A 20,529-nucleotide genomic window follows, 5' to 3' on the forward strand; every position below is an offset into this window, starting at 1 on the left:
CTGCAGAATAAAAATAAATCAATGGATGCATTCTAGTCAATGAGAGGGGATCTAACAATATGTGTATTTACGTGTTTCCATATATTCATGTGCATGCTCCGTGTTTGGTTCATGCCTAATGTGTTTCCAGCATGGTTACTACATGTGTGTATGTGCCTTCCTAATGTATGTCTTATGTCTTGAATATGCTTTGCATCATATTTGATGTGTTTACAAAAAGTTTATTGGAAAGTGAAAAAAAAAGAATGGAGCATAGGAATTAAGGAAAGGTAAATGGAAGAAGGAATGTGAAGGAAATAAGGAAGTGATACTCTCAAAAGAGCACAAATATTGAAGGGTTGTGACTACTTCAAAAGGAGATAATTATGAAGGTTGTGACCATTGCAAAGGGCAGACATGATGAAGAGGTGTGACTCTTCCTCGCTTCAAGATATAAGAGAAATGACAAATTCAATTAGATAGGGGGAGAAAAGAGGGAGAGAATTGCAAATCAGATTTGAATAAAAACGCGAGAAATGAAGATATATGACCCTTAAAACGGGTGTCTCTTTCCAAAGGGATATGTTTGACAAATATAGTATGAAAGTGTAAAAGGAATCAGGCAATCAAAGAAGAGCAGAAGTACTCATACATCAAACACGATCAAGGAAGAAACAATCAATTTCAGAATTAATAAGAATAGTCAGCAGGCTTATATATTTTCAAGTGCTGGGATCTAAATCAAGATTTAAAGATTGACAATTCGCATTTCCTAAATATATTTCATCCCTTTTTGGGAATTCTAGGGCAAAATATAGGAAATCCCAAAAGGGGACATTACAATGCATCACAATTTTTCGAAACACAAAGCATGTTCCTCTTTGTACCAACACACGCCCATGGTTTATGCTTCTGTTTTGATATTTAAATCATTCCATATAATGCAATGGTGCACTCTATCTATTCTGGCGAAACATTGAAATTGTCCATCTTCATGCTTCAAACAAATCTTCAAATTCTTTTCCTCCATTTCCTATCATTCATCTTCATTTCTATTAGATAAAGATCATCTGAACTCCTAATAAATTTGCATAAACAAACCTATAGACAAACAACTACAATCAATTGAAATCAACAATCAAAAAGGATTTTGATGGCAGTAAAGAAAACATTTGCAGGGTTACAACAATCTTCAATTTCATATTAAACCTTGGATTGACACATTTTTCATAGGTTTTTGGATGCATTCTAACACAATTGCACTCAACTTAAAAGGAAGGGTTGTTTCTCTTCTCCTGTAAATGTTTTTGTCTAATCAATCTTACTTTCTCACCCTCACTTCCAGGCTGCAAGATTCACCTGAAGGTCCATAATGCTTCAAAATGATTTTCACGGTTCCATTTTCAAAGAATCATAGAGTAACCATGCATCATAATTGCTATTATCAGTAACTTCTTTTAGCAGCTGCTTTTTTCAAAGGTTCTATTTTGAACAAAATGGTTGAGAATCTATTTTTAAGGTGTTTTAGTCAGCTTTTATTTTAGCTTTGTTTAACATAGTTTTATGCTAAGTTGCCGTTACGGGTACGGGCATGGGTACGGGTACGTTGGTACGGTACGCCGGTACGGCAATTTTTTGGGGGGGGGTCTGGGTACGTCCGTACAAAAAGATATAAATAATAATAAATATATACACATATGGGTGAATTTGGATTGGTTTTGAAAGTTCGTCGAAGAATAAAGCTAGCAATGGTTGCCATTATGCTATCTACAACAAATTAAAAAATAATTATTAACATTTAATATTAAACAATCAATTATAGATGTTAAATATTTAAATTTAATTTAAAATTTTAAAGTGAAGTGAAATTACTATAATTATGAAAGTAACCTATAAAAATATTTAAATATTTACAAACTTCTAATAATGAAAGTTACCTATAATTAAAATTTTATTATGAAAGTAACTTATAATTAAATATTTAACTTTTATTTAATGTGAAAATAATATATTAATTACACTAAAAAAAAACATATTTAAAATAATAATACTACAAATTAAAATTAAATATCATATTTAATTTTGATTTCTTTTATTAATAATTATTATTTTAACTATTTTGTAATTAATATATTATTCACATTAAATTAAATTTAAATATTTAATATTTATTATTTGTATAAATTAATATATAAATCATTAATTTATATCTAAGGCTGCATTTATTTTGTTTAAAATACAAAATATAAATAAAAATACAAAGAATACATAAACAAAACTATAGAAAATAAACATAAACAAAAGAAACAAAATAAATCGATGAAGATTAAAATACAAACAAGACATCAACAAAACTATAGAAACAAATTAAATTTTTTTTTATTTCCGTGTGCCGTGTGTCGTCGTGCCCTCGCTGGTCTACCTCTGTGCCGCCTACCTCTGTGCCGTCTACCTCTGCCAACTACCTCTGTGTTGGTCTACCTCTGTGTCGTCACTGGTTTTATCTGCCATTTCTTTTGTGCGTCGTGCCATTTTCTCTACCAAAGACAAGTGCGTCGTGCCATTTTCTCCGCCGAAGACAAGCGAAATGCATTTTAGCTTTTCGTTTTAGGGTTTAAACTTTAAACGACCCAATTTCATTCGGCGCAGTCCATGAATAACCCCTCGTGCGTGACACGGATTCATCAAAAAAACTCCATGGAATCGCCATGTCGACCTCAGATGCGTTAGGATTCGTGGATCAAAATGGGGATACGTTTCAGGAGCAAAAAAGAGGAACCCTGTCCGATTCCACAAGGATTCCAAGTCAAATCCGAATCAGATACATACCGTACCAAGATTTGGGGGAAAACTTGGAGGTACCGGTAACTTAGGTTTTATGCTTTAAAGCTCTTTATTCCATACGTTTCAATAGCTTTAAGTGTCTTTTCTTTAAGGATGGTGATTTTTGAGAGAAATTTATAAACAAGTTCTTTAAGCACAATAATTTATTATGATAATTGAAAATACACTTATGCCTCTAAAATATTATTCAATCTGTTATTCCTGGGTTTACAATTATTGTGGCTGTAATTTCATTTATTGAATTAAAAGTGGATTGTAGCATCAAGATTTGTATTGATGTTATTTGTCCACCTAGGTTGTATCTTTGTACGCAGCATAACTTTCCCATTCTTGGGATCATGTTTTGTTCTCTATCAAAGTTATTATTCCCTTTCAAAATCTTAAGAACATCCATTTATTGGTTTATCCTTTTAGCTGGTGAGTAGGAGTCATGTTGTTGAATTCAATGGTTGGAGTTAAGTCATTAAATAAATAAGATCTTGTTTTCAGACGAGAGCTTTACTAGTCTTGTGCTTGTACCCAACACAAAATGACACGGCTGAAGTTATTATCTTATTTATTGTCTAAAATCCACCAAGATGTATTATGCATAATGTTAGTAATTGCATATTTTGTCTATAGCTAAATGTCTAGGGTTAGTTTACTTTGTCAAGTATGTTAACCATATGTTTAAAGGGAGGTTCAATCTCACATATTGTTCTGGTTTGAGTTGTTTTACAAAAGAAAAATTAAAACACTAACATTACCAGATTAATAATTCATATGTTCCAAGAAGATCCAATGAAAATCAGATTTCAGAAGAATCATCTAACTAAACTTTTGATATGCAATCTCGAAAGGTTGGGCGTAGAGCCTGCTAAAATGATAAAAATGGTGGGACAAGAGGATCATGTAAGGAAGATAAAAAATGCATTTGATAAGATTCAGCTTAACCAAGATGAGAATTACCATGAGATGGATTTATGGTGGAAGTGCTTGATGTAGTCAATGTTGGGATTGTCACTCCAATTAATTTGTTGGTACTTGGAAAATGGGTACCCGCCATGCATGCTGCCAAACGCCTCATGTATGCTTCCTGTGTGGTATATTTAATCATGTTAATCCTTTTAATTGGATATATAAAAACTCTCCCTTACTTTGGCACTAAAAGATCAAGAATTAACTTAACTTTCCTCATTTGAAGTACACTTGCTTCGAGAGTCTAGCATGATTGACTTAATATTTTGTGTATAAATTCAACATTTAGTAAGTCAAGATTAATAGAATTAAATACTAATTAGTAATTATAGTTCCCAATAATTTTTTACTTTGTTTCATCCTTTCTGTCTCTAATAATTTACCTTGAACATTTGTGAACACATTTTCACTCTCAAAAAACTAGGTATATAATGTACATAAAGACATTTTCATTGTCCTATTGTCCACCTTTGAACATCGTGTAAAAATTTGTTAGGTAAACATAACTAATGTTGTTTGAGCATAATGTGATGAATAGTAATCGGATAGTTTTAAACACCATAATCTAGAATTGATACTGAATTTCTTGATACTTGACTTCTATTTCAAATTTTCTTCTTGTTAAATGAATTCTATGCAATATCAACTTAACTAAGTTGAAATTTGAGATTCTACCATCTTAATTGTGTAATGCCTTTCCTAAATTCCCAAGAGTTCTAAGGCGAGGCGTAATATTTAAGTTAAAAAGGAAGGTTTACACAATAATCCACAACAATAATTGGCATGTTGTAGTATCCTAAACCATAGTCTAATCCAAGGCTCTCGGAGGCCTCTCATGATGCTAGGACATTTAATTACTTTATTTCATTACAAGCTAACCAATACTTCATTTCATTACAAGAGAAATAATTTTGGCCCCTAGGCCTTATCAATTGGGTATCCCCAAGGATTAATAATAAAGTGTGCAATACTAAAGCAACCTTGGTCCACAAGAATAATTAATCACTTCAGCATTGATTAAAGAAAAAATATTCCAATGCACTGTCACCCACTAGCCTAGTATCTATACATGGGATTATTCATTCCAATGAGGAATCATTATTTATCTTTAGACTAAATTAATCCCAACCCTTCTTTTTCCTAATATGTACATTAAATTTTGAAGATTAAACAAAACTACTAAAGTAGGTGAAACCCTAAACCATCTCCACTATAGATTTGATTTAATCACAACCCTCCACTCGCCTAACCCTTGATTTTTGCTAACTTCCATTACTTAAGCTTGAAGAGAAGAGTAGGGAATTCATTTATTATGCACTACCTTGGAGAAATGTAAATGGTAGAAAAAGCACTAATGACTTCCTTCAATCCTTTGACCAAGGGAAGCAATTAATGACTTCCTTGTAGAGATGAAGGCTCAAAGGCTTTGATCAAGCCTTTCAAATTCTTTGTCAATCCTTCCATGAATAGCATAACTAATCTCATTTTTGTGACATCAAGATTTCGATAATCAGCAACATGATTCTCAATATTGCCATAATGCTTGAGCTGTGCTAACTATGAATTAGTTGGGTGGGCCTACACCCATGTAAAGGCGGGACCCATAAGCAGATATCCAAATCACAAAAATGCACCTCCAAGTCCTTTCTATCAAATCTCTCCATCAACTTCTTGCAAAACTCAACATATGATTTATGAGAGCATGGCCGTGCATAACTATCCCATGGTACCACCACTCATGGGAAACTCCAAGATGAAGAGTTGCAAATTTTATGGCCTCATCTTCCCCCGTAGGCCTCAAGGACAAGTATGTATCCAACTTTTGAATCCAAGAACGAGTAGTGCTCTTGCCAATTGCATCAAATGGAGAAAGTGTCAAATTCCCCAAAGCATTTTGGTAATCCCTTTGTTAAGCTTGACGCCTCTATTCTTGTCTAGTTCCACCCCTTGATCTCTTCTGATTCATAAAATACTTAAGGGATAGCTCATTTTGAATCTCTTGGGGAAGAGCTTAATGCTAAACATAATGTGCAGTGATCTCATCAACTATTGGCACTTTCACTTTAGGTCTATGATTTCATTCTTCTCTTAATAAAGGTTGGCTGGAATGGCCTAACTATAGAGTCCATAGTGGTTCTAGTGGACTGATTTGCATTATTTGCTAGCTGATAGGTGGTTCTGGAAGTACCTTCATCACTGTTTGTTGACAAGCTATACTCATATGTTGATCCATTTAGGTGATCAATTGTGCCACCGTATCCATTATTACATCAAACTTCCTTTTCGCCTCTAATCCGGATTATCACCCATCTCAATCCCTTTGCCTTTTTTTTACTCTATTCTTCTCAACTGCCACTGTTGTGTCACTCTCAAAGGTCAGATTTTCAATACCGATTTCAGGGACCAACAACTGAACTAAGTTATGAGGAAACTGCAACTATTTTCTGCACTCTCTTTGATATTATATGTTTCCTCGGTCACTTGGATGCATGAGATAAAAAAAATTGATCACAGGATTAGCACAAAAAAATCACAAGCTGGCAAGATCACCACCTTTGAAACCATTGTAGTAACCAACCCAAAAGAGAATTGAATTTTTCAACTAAAACACAGCTACAATGCAATACACTTAACACTTTTTTGATCACCCAGTTCCCAAAATGGTCAAGGTGAGAGCATATGGTGTATAGGACCACACCCAATTATCTAAACAGGTAGCACATGAAATGATCTAATCAACTAAAGCACACAGGATGGTAAAGCTAGCCAAGTCTACACTTCTTCAGTGGAGTGCTCTTGATGCAAGAAATTGAAAAGAAACACACTAGGCGGCAGAGCCAGCCACTTCTACGCTTATTCAACAAAGTATGCAATTACAAGAAGTAAGAGATGCACACAAGGTGGCAAGCCATCCTTATGTACACTTATTCAGCGGAATGCACAGTTACATTAAAATGTAAATATGAAACCGCTGGTAATACTAAAATCTAGGGTACTACAAGATAGATATAAAGTGCATTGCAGATTAGTATTAAACTGCTACAACAACAAATTTACTATTTTGGTCATACTTACAATTTTGCAATAACATGGAATAGCTCAAAGAACTTAGGATGTCAATCCCACAACAAATATTTCATTAATCCAACTGATTATACCTCAAAAAGATGATGCAAGAATCTGATCGCAGGTCTGATATCATTCTATTTTTCTAGTAGCACTGCTCAAAGTGAGATGCAACACACTGAAACACTACCCAGAAGCATGCTAACATCACCCAGCATCCCAACTCTAATATTATTGATTTTTGTGACTACTGCAGCACTAAAGATTACTAGTAAACATGTCAAAATAGCAAGGCAAACCCCTGAAAACTCATAACCAGCATATGCCGTTCATCCAATAACACATTTAGATGAAAATACTTCATGGATAACACTCCAAAACGAACCCAAAAATCATGAACATCATAGATAATGGATAGAACGATAAATCAGTCACCTTGCATGTCTGATACAGAATTTATTACTTTTGTATGGCTAGTACGACCAATACCAAAAGAATGAAAACTCCTCAAAACCTCATGGGTTCACTTGGAAATGACTTAAAAGTAGCAACACAACATAGGATGCCTAGATGATAGGGGCTCCATAAAAGAGGCAATTGTAATGTCCCTTTTTTCAGGTTCTCTTATAGTGTAGCTGTTGCTGACTTTCAGTGTTTGTGTCAAATAGTTTAGAGGAGTATTTTGATGTCATTGGTGAGATCAGAAGATTTTTGGAGTCGACAAACAATTTCTAGATGGATTTTGATAAAATTTGTTCATACTTATTATTTATAGTGTCAGTCTGGACAAGGATTTGGTCAGCTGCCAGAGTTACTATTTTTGGATAGTCAGTGATTACTTAAATTGATGATATTTTGGCGACTTGTGGTGTTTTGAGATATTATTTTAAATAACATTAATATACTAAAGTTAAATTAAATATTTAACTAACATTATCTAATTTAATAAAGTGACTTTATTTTGGGCACCTAAGGCGACATAAGGTATTATTAAAGTTAAATTAAAAAGTTGCCAAACCCTAATTAGGGCATTGGACTTGGTGCTTTTAATTGGAGCTCATCTTCATATGTTGAAGATTATTATTTCTGATATTTTTCTCTGATTGAGAAAACCCTACATGGTTTTAGAGATTTGGACTTGGTCCATCTCAACCTTCTTGAGGACAAAAACCCTCTTGGAGAAGATTGGCTCCAGTGATGAAAGATCCACTCTTGCTAATATTTGTTGCAGATATCATACAGGTATTGCACAACACTTTCAAAGATTGAGGGTATGATTTTGTGTGGTTTCCTTCAATGGCAGATTTATAAGAGATTGATCATATTGCAATTATTTGCTTAGGGGCACCATATTTATGAGTAAGAAAGCAAAATAATATCTGAGTTCATTGGTGTGGGATTTAGAGGTTGATATTTGACAAATACATTTGAAACATCTTTCTTAGCATGGATTTATTACCCATTCTTGGCGTGGTATTATTCCTTTATCCTTGGCATGAATTATAATTTATTAGCTTGGCATTGCTCCTTTAAATACTTGTGTGATTGTTCCTCTTGGTGTGAGGTTTTATTATATTGTATGAAGACTCTTGGTTTGGCGTAGCATATCAATTTGGAAGAAGTTTGATGCTATTAGGAATCAAAAACAAATGACCTACTTTTTGGAGTTTGGAATTTTGTCTAGCGCCAATTTGGGAAAAAGAAAAAAGTTTATAAAGTGGGAGATATAGTGCCGCAGTCCTTTGGAAGATTTTAAATGGACTTTTTACCGGGATATTTTTGCTGTATATGGTTATTGTTTATAGTATAAGGAGGTGCTGCAATATTTATTTAATATATCATCACCTCAAGCACGTCAGACAAGTCAAACACCTCAAGAACATCAAACAACCTATAACCCATTATGAGTAATCATTTTTGAAGAATCTGTTTGAGGAAGTATTTGAAGAACTCTTCATATATATATATATATATATATAATTTCAGATTTGGAACTTGCATTAAAGACTAAGTATTGTTGCAATAAAGAAAAACAATGAATTTTCTGCTACAATAAATAAGAAATGAGAAGCAATTTATGAAGGTCATATTTATATTATTAATCTTTGTATTTGCCCGTTAGTAGTTGATTGTTGTTTGAGCCTAAAAGATATTTCTTTTTAATGATAATGCCAATAGTCTATATTATATGAATGTCGAGTATTTTGGTGAATATTTCATGAATGATTGCAAAACAAACTTCATATTAATCAGCAAATCAAAATATTCCATGTACAAGCAAAATGTTTCACAGAATAGCTCAGAGTCGAAGTTATAAAAAATTTATAGAAAACAAAGCTGACCATTACAGTAGTATTTATAGCAACTGTAGTGCGAGTCTCCTATCAACAATATATACTAAATTTGAGCGAACTGAATACAATATCCAGCGTAGGCGAATGTCACATAATCTGACTAACTGACAGCAAATTCAGCTCCATGCCAGGTACAAAGTATACACTGAGAAATATTAAATTTCTCCCTCCAGATTGAATCTGCACGTTGCCCTTTCCAACAACAGCATACACTTCCCCTTCTCCAAAGATTACTAAATCAATGAAAGGCATGTGCTTTGTAAACCAATCCCGACGATGTGTGAAATGCCGAGAGGCACCTGAGTCGATGTACCAGGTAGATGATTTCACATGATTAGATGGGCGTTTGGCCATGAATGCATAGAAGGCATAGCAGCGTGGACCTCCTGCTGAGTCCCTCCATGTCTAGATTGCTCAAATGCCAGTCGTTTCTTGCAATCTTTCTTCATGTAGCCATACTTATGACAATAGTTACACTAAATGTTCTCCTTAGGATTCTCTGGAGCCTTGCCCTAACCTTTTTGCTAAAAGGACTTGCCTTTTCCCTTGTCCTTATCAAAGGCTTTTGCTGTGAAAGCCTAATTTAGAAGAGGAAGTATTGGTGCTAATATCGAACTGCTGCTTCCATCTATCCTGCTACAAAAGCTTGTTGCAAAGGTCAGTTAACTTGAGATCAACACTGGTGAATGTGATATTGAGCGTTTCAATGAAATGCTCATAGGATCAAGGTATACTTTTCAAAGTGATGACCACCATATCTTCTTCCTCCATTTTTCGACCAATAGCCTCCAGCAAGTTCCAAATATCTACATTTGTCCGAACTGAATAGTGAATACAATATCCAGCGTAGGAGAATGTCGCATAATCTGACTAACTGATAGCAAATTCAGCTCTATGCCAAGTACAAAGTATACATTGAGAAATATTAAATTTCTCCCTCCAGATTGAATCTGCACGTTGCCCTTTCCAAGAATAGTATACACTTCGCCTCCTCCAAAGATTACTGAATCAGTGTAAGGCGTATGCTTTGTAAACCAATCCCGACAATGTGTGAAATGCTGAGAGGCACCAGAGTCGATGTACTAGGCAGATGATTTCACATGATTAGAGGGGCGTTTGGGCATGAACACATAGAACGCGTAGCAACATGGGCCTTCTGTTGAGACCCTCCATGTCTGGATTGCTCAGATGCCAGTCGTTTCTTGCAATATTTCTTCATGTGGCCATACTTATGACAATAATTACATTAAATGTTTTTCTTAGGATTCTTCAGAGGCTTGCCCTGACCTTTCTACCCAAAGGACTTGCCTTTTCCCTTGTCCTTATCAAAGGCTTTTGCTATGAAAGCCTTCTTTAGAAGAGAAAGTACTGGTGTTGATCCCAAACTGCTACTTCCATCTATCCTACTACAAAAGCTTGTTGCAGAGGTCAGGAAACTTGATATCAAACTGGTGGATGTCATATTGAGTGTTTCAATGAAATGTTCATAGGACCAAGGTAGACTTTTCAAAGTGATGACCACCATATCTTCTTCCTCCATTTTTCAACCGATAGCCTCTAGCTAGTTGCAAATATCTTTGATTTTTGTCAAATGCTTATGGAGAACCATCTTCTCATCCATCATGATTGAAAAGAGCATGTTCTTGAGAAAGAACACTATGCTCTTGTCTGATATTTCGTGGAGATCCTTCAAGTGGCTCGTGTTGTGCGTTATGCACACCCACCCTGCTTCACAGGGGACCCCCATTTTAGTTGCAGTCTGCCCGAGCCGGTGAGAGAGTCATGGAAAGTTTAGACATTTTTCTTTTGATTACCCTATCAAAATGATGAAATCCCTTCTGTTATCGAGCCTCCAATGACTGAATTTCTAAGTTCGGGCTTTCAAAAGCCAATGAAAGGTCGTGTTAAAACCCTTAGTAAGCCTCAAAGGACCGAAACGAGCTTGAGTTCGCAAAATTGATTCAAAAGCTGAAAAAGTTAAAAGCTTTGAAATCTCGCAGAAATGACTCATAAGTCGAACAACTCAAATAAAATCAAAATCGTGCAAAACACTTCATTGAGCCGAAAATGTAAAGAGTCGTGCAAAAGGAGCTAACAGACCGAAAATGATAAATAGACGTAAATTGCGCCAAGAGGCTATAAAGGCCGAAAATAAGAAAGATCTCCAAATTCGTAGACATCTCACAAAACCAGCTACAAGGCCGAAAAGAGAACAAAGGTCGAAGCTCGCAAAGTCTTCATCCAAGCCGAAAATGACTAATAAAATCAAATTCGCACAAACTCGACTTGGAAGCCGAAGTTGAACAAAAAGGTGCAAGTTCAGAAAACATATTCATAAGTCGAAAAGGGAGAAAGGGGTAAATTCGCGCAAAACAAATTAAAGGGCCGAAAATATTCAAACAAAATCGGGCATTTCTTCCCTTGAATGCCCGAGTTTCGCGAAACACAAAATCGCACGGTTGGTCAAAATGGCCGAGATACATATTTTACGAAATTGGAAGCCCAGGTACAATCACGCATTCTTCTTAAACGTCCCGAATTTGTAAGAATGGGGGTGTATAAATAAGTTCGGCTATTTTATATTTTGTGAGAAGTTTAGAAAGTCCGCTCAAAATCTCCGATAAACCCGAAAATGTGAGGATTGACGGCGAGTTGGCAAAGTAAGGCGTTTTCCATTACTTTGCAAAAGTAAAATCGCACCTTTTCTTCTAAGTGCCCGAATTTCATGTTAAGCAAAGAGGGCAGTTTTAATTAAAAGTAAAACGTAAAATCGCACCTTTTGGCTAAATTTGCTCGAAGTTACTAAGGCAAAAAGGGCGTGTGAAATATTAGAAATTAAAATCGAAGTTTGAAGGGAAAAGTGTGAGATTCATAAAGCCAGTATTCAAAACAAATTCTCGCCAAAGCTCAAATCGCCCGAAATGACAAAAGGTAAGTACAACTTAAAAGTTCAAAATCTCTCAAAACTCATAAATTGCCCGAAATTTTAAGTAAAGAGCATTTTATCACTTAAAGAAATATCTTGCAAAAGGGTGAAATCGGTCGAAATTTAGTAAGAGGTGTCCGAAAAGCTAAATCAAAAAATCTCACATTCCTCATGTTTGACCCGAAATTCTAAATGGAGGTCACTTAAAGCTTAAGACATCAAAATCGCATCTTGCCAGAGGAAAATTAAAGTCGCCATTCAAACCTTAAAGCCCGACATCGCCTAAAAATTTAATATTTGGTAAATTAATTCATTTAATTTTTCAAAAAAGATTGATGTGGATTGAAATTGATTGCTTGCAGAATCAACGACGTCGAGGAAGAGCTAGAGCGTCAACCTAAAGCTTAGATTGGAGACCTAATCGCGATTGACACCAAGGAGCAAAGATGCAACGCAAGATCAAAGCAATGAAACATGGTGAAGCGCACCATCACAGACCACAAAGTGAAAGTCCACCAGTAAGACCGAAGTGAAGAACACAGAATGCTACCAAGTATGCATTCCCAGAAGGATACACAGTTGGATTTAATTCCAGAAATTCAGTTTTGAAAACTGTAATTGTTTATTGTAAAAGAACTACCTCTGGGTCCCGTTCAAGATATAACAATGGAACACAAGTTAATTGTGGACAGTTATGTCTAGCTACCAAATTGACCGAATTAAAGCCAAACAGTTGTAGGTCATTGGAATTATGGTTGGGTGGATAACTAAGAATTGAGTTGACATGGGTTAAAGCTGCCAACTTCTAGAAGGCAAACCAGGGCCCCTAGATGCAGTCAATCCTGGCCATTGGTTCAAATTGTAAAATCTATAATAGGTAGTGGCCTTTCTTTTGTAAACAATAGATTTTTAGACAATTAGACTGTTAGATTTCAATTAGAATAAGTAAGAGTTTTGTAGAAAGTTAGATTTTAGGAGTAGCATAGAAATGCTACAAAAACTTGTTGTAAGGGCAGTCAAAATCAATATATAAACATTGAAGAATGGTGTTTGTTATCTTGGTTTTCTTCTGTTTGCATGGTTTCTTTCAGCAATTTAGATAGATCTTTCTTTTTTGGGTGTGCAGGTATTTGATGGATTCGGGTTCATACCATTAAGGATATGTTGATTGTGTATCCTTGTGTATGGTTAGTCTGAGCCTTTAAATTTGTGTTTAGTTCAATTGCATTTGTCCGTCTAAGCTGCGCCAAAATTGGGTGCTTAGCCATGCACCTGCAGTCTAAAAATCTTCCAAGTCCCCTTGAAGATTGCACCGTTCCTACGAGGTTGTGAGCTATTCTAGCCAAGCAAGGATTGGTTATGTTGAATCCATCTACCCGTATACCGGTCTTGTTAATTTTAGGTTTCCTAAACCCTTCTCCTTTGATTTTATTTCCCAGTTCGAGAATCAAATACAGACCAGCTTGTTGTAAACGTAAGGCCTTTTGTGCTCCCAGCAAACACATCGACCGTTGAGTTATCCCGCAATCAAGAACTGACATTTGGAACCTTGAGGTTGTCCCCTTTGATCGATTAAAAACAGCATTAGGGCTTCCTTATACAAGAGAGGCTAGTATACTCAGCGAGTAAATTCTATTATGCGTTGTTCGAATAGAGTCGTAGCAATGCGACTTTAGACACGTTAACAGGTCCAAATCTCTGCAACTGTCTTCTTGGAAAGGACTTGTGGTAGTTGATCGTCACATGACAGGTACTGAGGGTCGAGATTGAGTACCCAGAACAACCTCATCAAGGCATCAATACCCAAATATTGTCAACATGCACTGCTTCCATGTGTTGTAGTTGTAACCGTTGAACTTCTGACTACTTTCCAACATAATGTTGGTCAGAGACACCATCACGAATGTCAAACTAGGTCAACCTTGTGAAGGCACTGAAAATGAGGCAAAAGAATCTAATTAAAAATCAAACCAAAAAAATAGCCGGCACAAATATCTAGACGCTGAAAAAGGGCTCAAAACCCTCACATAGATTTCAAGGCACAAAAAATAATAGGACTTTCACAAGATTATACATTATGTAGATCTTTGACTTTACTCTTTTCCTTTCACAGATTTAGAAGCATTTCCCCACTCATTTGAGACATGTATTGCAATTCCAGTGTTGCACATTGTATGGCAGAGTTTGATGGCAACTGTACATTTTCAAACACACCAACAATAACACAAAATGCAACATTCATAGGTTCCCCTTAGCAACATCTTCAAAATTATGACAACTTTGACATTTCGACAACATTTTGCACTTTAAAAAATGTAGTGATCATTTCCAACATTGTAAAGCAAGACTTGTATGAAATACTTGCAATTCCTGAAAAAAATCACAAGTAAATTTTCCATTTCAAATGCCTAACTTAACTCGACAAGTTCTACAATATCTAACCACTCTCCACCATGCTAACAACCTTGCGACAACTTTGACAACTTTGCAATATTGAGCAACTTTCGCCATATTGACAACATTCATGACCCAGCAAGCTTAGCATCATTGACAACATCTATATGATTGATATCACACACCTCCACAACCCTGTCTTGACAAAAATCATTTCTTCTCACAAGGAAAGGCTAATGAGGCCCAAGAAACTACTACCAAGCTAAGAAAACTAACAAAACAACTACCTAAAAAGCAAAAAGTGGGGGTCCCTAATTGCAATGGTGCGATGTGTGAAAACGTCACAATACCTTCCACCCATTTGTTCACTATCTTTGTCTGTCCATTTGTCTACGAGTGGTGGCTAATGCTAGTAGTAAGCTCAATCCCACTCAATCTGAAAAACTTCTACCTAAAGGGGCTTAGGAACTTGTTGTCCCTATCACCCACTATGGTCTTGGACATCCTATGTAATCTGAAAATCTACCTAAACAATAAGTCAGTTACCTGTGCCATAGTATATGTTGCAACAATAGCAAAGAAGTGTGCAAATTTGGTGACCTTGTCAACTACAACATATATACAATCCTTTCCCAATAACCTTTGATAGCACGGCGATGAAGTCCATAGAGATACATTCCCATTTTTTATTAGGAATGGATATGAGATGAAGCAAACCAGCTGGGTAAGTGTGCTCATTTTTATTCTGTTGACAAGTGGGACACTCTTTAACATACTTGAGGACTTCATTTTTAGGTCCTTTACATATGAACCTCTCCCGGATATGCCTGTAAGTCTTGAAGAATCCAGGGTGACAAGCCATAGGTGCATCATGAAAAGCCCTCAATATATTGACCTTAAGCTTTGAAGTAGGCACCAAATGAATCCTCTCGTTATAAATAATCAGCCCATTGAGCACAATGTACCTATCATCATGGATAGTCCCCTCTATTATTCGTAGTGCCCAAGAATCCTTAGTATACTCTGCTGAAATCAACTCTCTCCAATCAGCAATAATTTCAACCAATGAACACAAATAAGGCCTCCTAGAAAGTGCATCACCAACTACATTCCTTTTTCCCTTAACATATAAAATTTCAAAATTGTATGCCAATAGTCTACTAACCCACTTTTGTTGCTTGTCATTGAGATATTTCTAGTTCATGAAATATTTGATGCTATAAAGATCCGTTTTAATGAGGAATTTACCCCCTACTAGATATGGTCTAAATTTAGCCAAGGTATGCATGATGGCCAACATCTCCTTGTCATAAATGGAGTAAATCTTCTCCACACCTCTTAATTTCCTACTCTTGAATGCTATGTGGTGCTTCTCCTATATTAAAACAGCACCAATCCCCTCTCCTTAAGCATCACAATCTAACTCAAATGTTTTGGAGAAATCTAGCATCACCAATACGGGGGATGTAGACATCACCTATATGAAGTGCTCAAAACACTTTGTGTTGAATCAGACCACTGAAAAGCTCCCTACTTTGTCAAGTCTATAAGTGGAGCTACAGAATAAGCCTCTTGTAAAAACCACACAAACCAAAGAATCCCTTAAGAGAGATTCGTAGGTGTAGGCCACTCAACAATAGCCTTCTTCTTCTTAGGATCAAGGCTCACTCCCTCTAAACTGATAATGTGACCAAGATAGACAAGCTCCATCATACCAAAATCACATTTGGACTCCTTAACATGCAAGGACTCATTCTCTAAAAGGCTCAAAACGTCCTCAAGATGCCTCATATGTTATTCTCAATTCCTACTGAAAATCAGGATATCATCCAAATATATTAACACAAACCTTCATAGGTGTTTCTGAATACCTCATCTGCAGATTTATCACAAACCAATCAGCATCCCTTAAAATCACTTGTATGACCTTCTTAGGATGGTATAAATGTGGTACCCGTACAACACCCCTCTAAAATTCATGGGGCTTAGCAGCTTAAAGACATGGTATGGTAGACTATTTGTGTTGTACGACAACCTTAATATGCTGTTATCCACTTATTAAAGATTGTGACTTGGTTTAAAAATGCATGTGTAGTCTGTGTTGAAATTTGACCAAGTCTTGTTTGCATCCAATGGAATGCCAAAACCCCTCCTTGTAGACTTTAAAAGTGGTGCAGAACCTTTAGGGAGCTCTAGAGTGGTATGATTGGGGATACTCAGCAATAAATGAATATTACATGATTTTTAATTCGTTTCATCATTGCCACACCACTACAAATTTTGATCAATTTCTCACTCGCACACACAATGCTTACAGATTTATTATTTCTAGCAAATCCCAATAAATTTGTATCAGGAACTCCTGGAATCTGCAGCTAGTAACAACACCTTGACTTCTCCATTTATGCAACTGTGAATCCTGTCCAAATTTGAGATTTGCACCCCTGATTTAAACCCAATTTTTTTTTGCACTCTTTGACTTTGTGTAATTTTGTCAAACAGACTGTAGATTTTTTCCTTCTTAACATTCATTGTTTTGATGTCATGAGGATAATGATTTGAAAAATGTTTGAATAGTTTTCTGATGTTTGTTGCAAATATATTAAAACTCTCTAAAGAAAGATGCAGATTCAAATCACTGTGCAATAAGTATTCCAAGAACTTCATACATGAAGCGCAGATAAGAATTAATATGACTGAAGCTTTCAAATCTGACCTTAATTTCTTTGTAGATACAGCTCTTCAAACACATGCAGAGATTGAGGTTATATATCCTTTACATTGAGAACCTATACCCCAGAAAAAGGTCTGCAATAAGCTCCTTAAAACTGAATATGAATGATGAATTAATGGCATTCCCAGCTACTGTATGCTTCCCAAGCTATTATCATTACTTCTGTTACTCATATTACACCCAGCAGTCAGTATTATCAGTCTGAAATCATTGTCATATAAAAATATGGATGCATTCACATATTCCTGATGCACTTCACAATCTCCAAGACCTTAGCATATGCAATTGGGATGATTACTGTGCTAGCATGGAAGGCCCAAGTCTGAAGTAATGGTGTCCCTCTTCGTTCAACCAAAAGATGATAGCAAATATTCAAGCAAGATTAAGGCAGCTCCAGCAGGAAGATGGCAGAACCCATGACCCCTAGAAATATAGTCAAATCTTACATCCAAAGGTGGCAGATATTCACCCTGAAATGTAGCTCAACTCTCCAATATTAATCATCAAGACTCAACGAAAGGTGATATTTCACTTAGCAGATAATACTTCAACCCTAGTGCTTAAAACACCAGCGAACTAGGCTTCTTCCATCCACGACCTGGTCAAAGGGTTAGCACCCAGCAATAAGAGTTTATCATACATTCAAGTAACCCAAACCCCTGAGTAAATTATGTCTGTCACTGCTAAGGATATTGCCAATCAACCAACTCAAAGGTCTCCAAAGCCCTCGCGTCAGCAATCCCTATTATCCTTAAAAGCCATGCCAAATAATATTTGCCTCATTCTCCAACAATTCGACTCGCAATAATATCAAGATGAATAAAATAAGAATGGCATTCAACTCAAACCAAAGTAATATTAATCATTAAACATAGCATTACTTATGGATAGCATAAAGTCAGCTTGCCTAAAAATTCCCAAATAAATGAAACTGCAATACTTATCCAGGAATGGCATCCTAAAAAAATTGCCTTAACAATCCCTCAATAAACACTGAAATTTGTCTTTGAAAGACTTCACAAAATTCCTGAAGCTACAATCATTGAATGCAACTACGAAATCTGAGTGACTCCACCAAATTGCTAGCTAGGGTAGATCCCCCACCATCAAAATTGAACTTCCCAAAGAGGGTTTTCGTCCAGCAGATACTGAGATGAACGACTGTAATATTCATTCTTTATCTGCAAATAATCTTGCGAACATGGTTACAGAGCAACATGTTGTGCGTTGCACACACTCCCTGTCGCCGACAGGGTCCCCCTCTTTGGTTTTCAGCCTTCGTCCTGCTGAGTTTCGAATTTTGATTTTTGTCCGCCGTCCCTTTTGTTGGGATCCAGGAACTGGTGAAGCAATAGGCTTTGTGGTCATCAAGTAAGGGCATATTTGGATTTTAAGTCGCATGGCCTGGGAGTTCTGCGCGGAGAGTTTCGCATCTTGAATACTCAAAATCAATCCAAGGGAAACCTAGTTTAAAAGCCTGAGAGTCTGCTAGGTAGGCAAGAGTGTCAATTCCAAAACCTTGCGAAATGGCCTTTTGGGTCGAATTTCGCCAATTGAAGGAAAGCGCCTAAGTTTCAAGAGTTTGCAAAATTCCTCAAGAATTCCCCAAGGGGCCGATTTTCGCCAAATAAAGGTAAAACATGAAAATTGTAAAAACCTTTTCAAAAGGGCCTTTCGGGCCGATTTTCGGGGGCCTAAGTGAAAACGTGAAAATTGTAAAACCTTTTCAAAGAACCCAAGTCGCCCGAAGTTTGCCGAACAAAGAGGGTAAAACGTCAAAACTTAAAAAACCTTGCGAAATGGCCTTTTATGCCGAATTTCGCCAATTGGAGAAAAGCACAAAACTTTAAAAAGCTTGCAAAAGGGCCATTTAGGCCGAACTTCGAGGCATAGAGGATAAAACGCTAAAGTTAAGTGAAACTTTTCAAAACTCCCCTTTAGGCCAACTTTCGCCAAATCAGAGCAAAAAGTTAAAACATCTAGAAACTTTTCAAAAGTAACGCCCAGCTCAAAAATGCAAGTTAAGTGAAACTTTTCAAAAGAGCCCCATGAGCCGAAAATGCTAAGTTAAGGCGTTAAAAAAAAGTAAAGCGCTAAAATCGCGAAATTACAAAACCTTGCAAAAGGGCCTCATGGCCCGAAAATGCCAATCAAAGTGAAGACGTTATAATTCACAAACTTTTCAAACACGCCTAGGAAGCCGAAAGGTTAGGTTTGCATTTCGTCTCTTTGGCCCGAAATTGGGCAAACATCGAAATCGCGCAAAGTATAACTGAAGGCGTATGAGGTAAAACTTTTCAAAAATGTCTTTTGGCCGAAAAACCCGACATAACATGTAAGTAGCGTAACTTTGCAAAGGCCTCCCTTGGCCGAATTTCGCAAGTTAGAAAGGAAGGCGATTTCCAAGTTTGCAAAACTCCATTTTGCCCCAAAAATCGCCAAAGAGAGTGAAAATCGCAATAAATAGGAAGGCGTTAGACTTGCAAATAGACTTCCTAACCCGAAAATGGGCAAGCATCGATGAAATTGGAAATCACGTGAAGGGGGATTGAAAGTTTGCATTTTAGTCTTCAAGCCCGAAATTGGACAGGCAAAGTTAAATTGCAAAAGGAGAGGTAGGGAGTTTTTCTAATTTGAAGTTCGCAAAAACCCTCCGAATTCCGAAAATGCGAAGTAAGGTAAGGTGTTTTAGTTTAAAGGGCTTTGCTAAGCACCTTTCCCAGCCGGAAATCACATGAGGAAGAGGTATTAGACCCGCACAATTTACAAAACCCCTCCATAGTCCAAAAATCGCAAGGAAGGTGTTTTCAAAGTTTGCAAAAGGACCTTGCAGGCCGAATTTGTACAAAGCTTTTCTAAACCCGAAGTTTGGAGAGATCACAGGATAAACACCTTGTTCGCCAGGCAAGTTCGTTTTTGTCTCCTTTAAAATCATTATTTATGCAAAATTGGTCATCTATTTGAAACATTGAACGTAGCGCAACAGCAAAGCCTGCCAAAATTAACCTTGCAAGGCAAAATTCAGACTTAGAGCAATTTTGAACATTTTGAAAAAATTAAACTTAGGCAAAACTCTTCTTCGAGTGCAAAATTGGCAATCATTAAGGCACCCGAGCCCTAAACCGCAGCCAAGTAGCAAATTTTAAACAAAGAGCTTAATAGCATTTCACTTCCTAATTAATCAGGCTCTTTTGCTAAGGCATCGTACTTTCTTCAAATTTCAGTTTTCCCGTTGATCCTTATGTGTTAGCATCATCCTCTATTTTGACTAACCT

The 20,529-nt window shown here is 36.4% G+C and overlaps 1 protein-coding gene across 4 annotated transcripts in view; it reads right to left on the bottom strand.

The window, feature by feature from the left end:
• LOC131065711 (ATP-dependent RNA helicase eIF4A) overlaps window positions 1–20,529 on the bottom strand; it is a 166,680-nt gene that overhangs the window by 53,686 nt on the left and 92,465 nt on the right. For all 4 annotated transcript variants that reach the window (XM_058000326.2, XM_058000309.2, XM_058000333.2 and 1 more), the window contains one exon: window positions 3,772–3,898. In XM_058000326.2, the coding sequence (XP_057856309.2) occupies window positions 3,772–3,898 (127 nt within the window). The remainder of the gene's footprint in view (window positions 1–3,771; window positions 3,899–20,529) is intronic.

The sequence above is a fragment of the Cryptomeria japonica genome, chromosome 1 (genome assembly GCF_030272615.1).
Source record: "Cryptomeria japonica chromosome 1, Sugi_1.0, whole genome shotgun sequence".
NCBI classification, from domain to species: domain Eukaryota; kingdom Viridiplantae; phylum Streptophyta; class Pinopsida; order Cupressales; family Cupressaceae; genus Cryptomeria; species Cryptomeria japonica.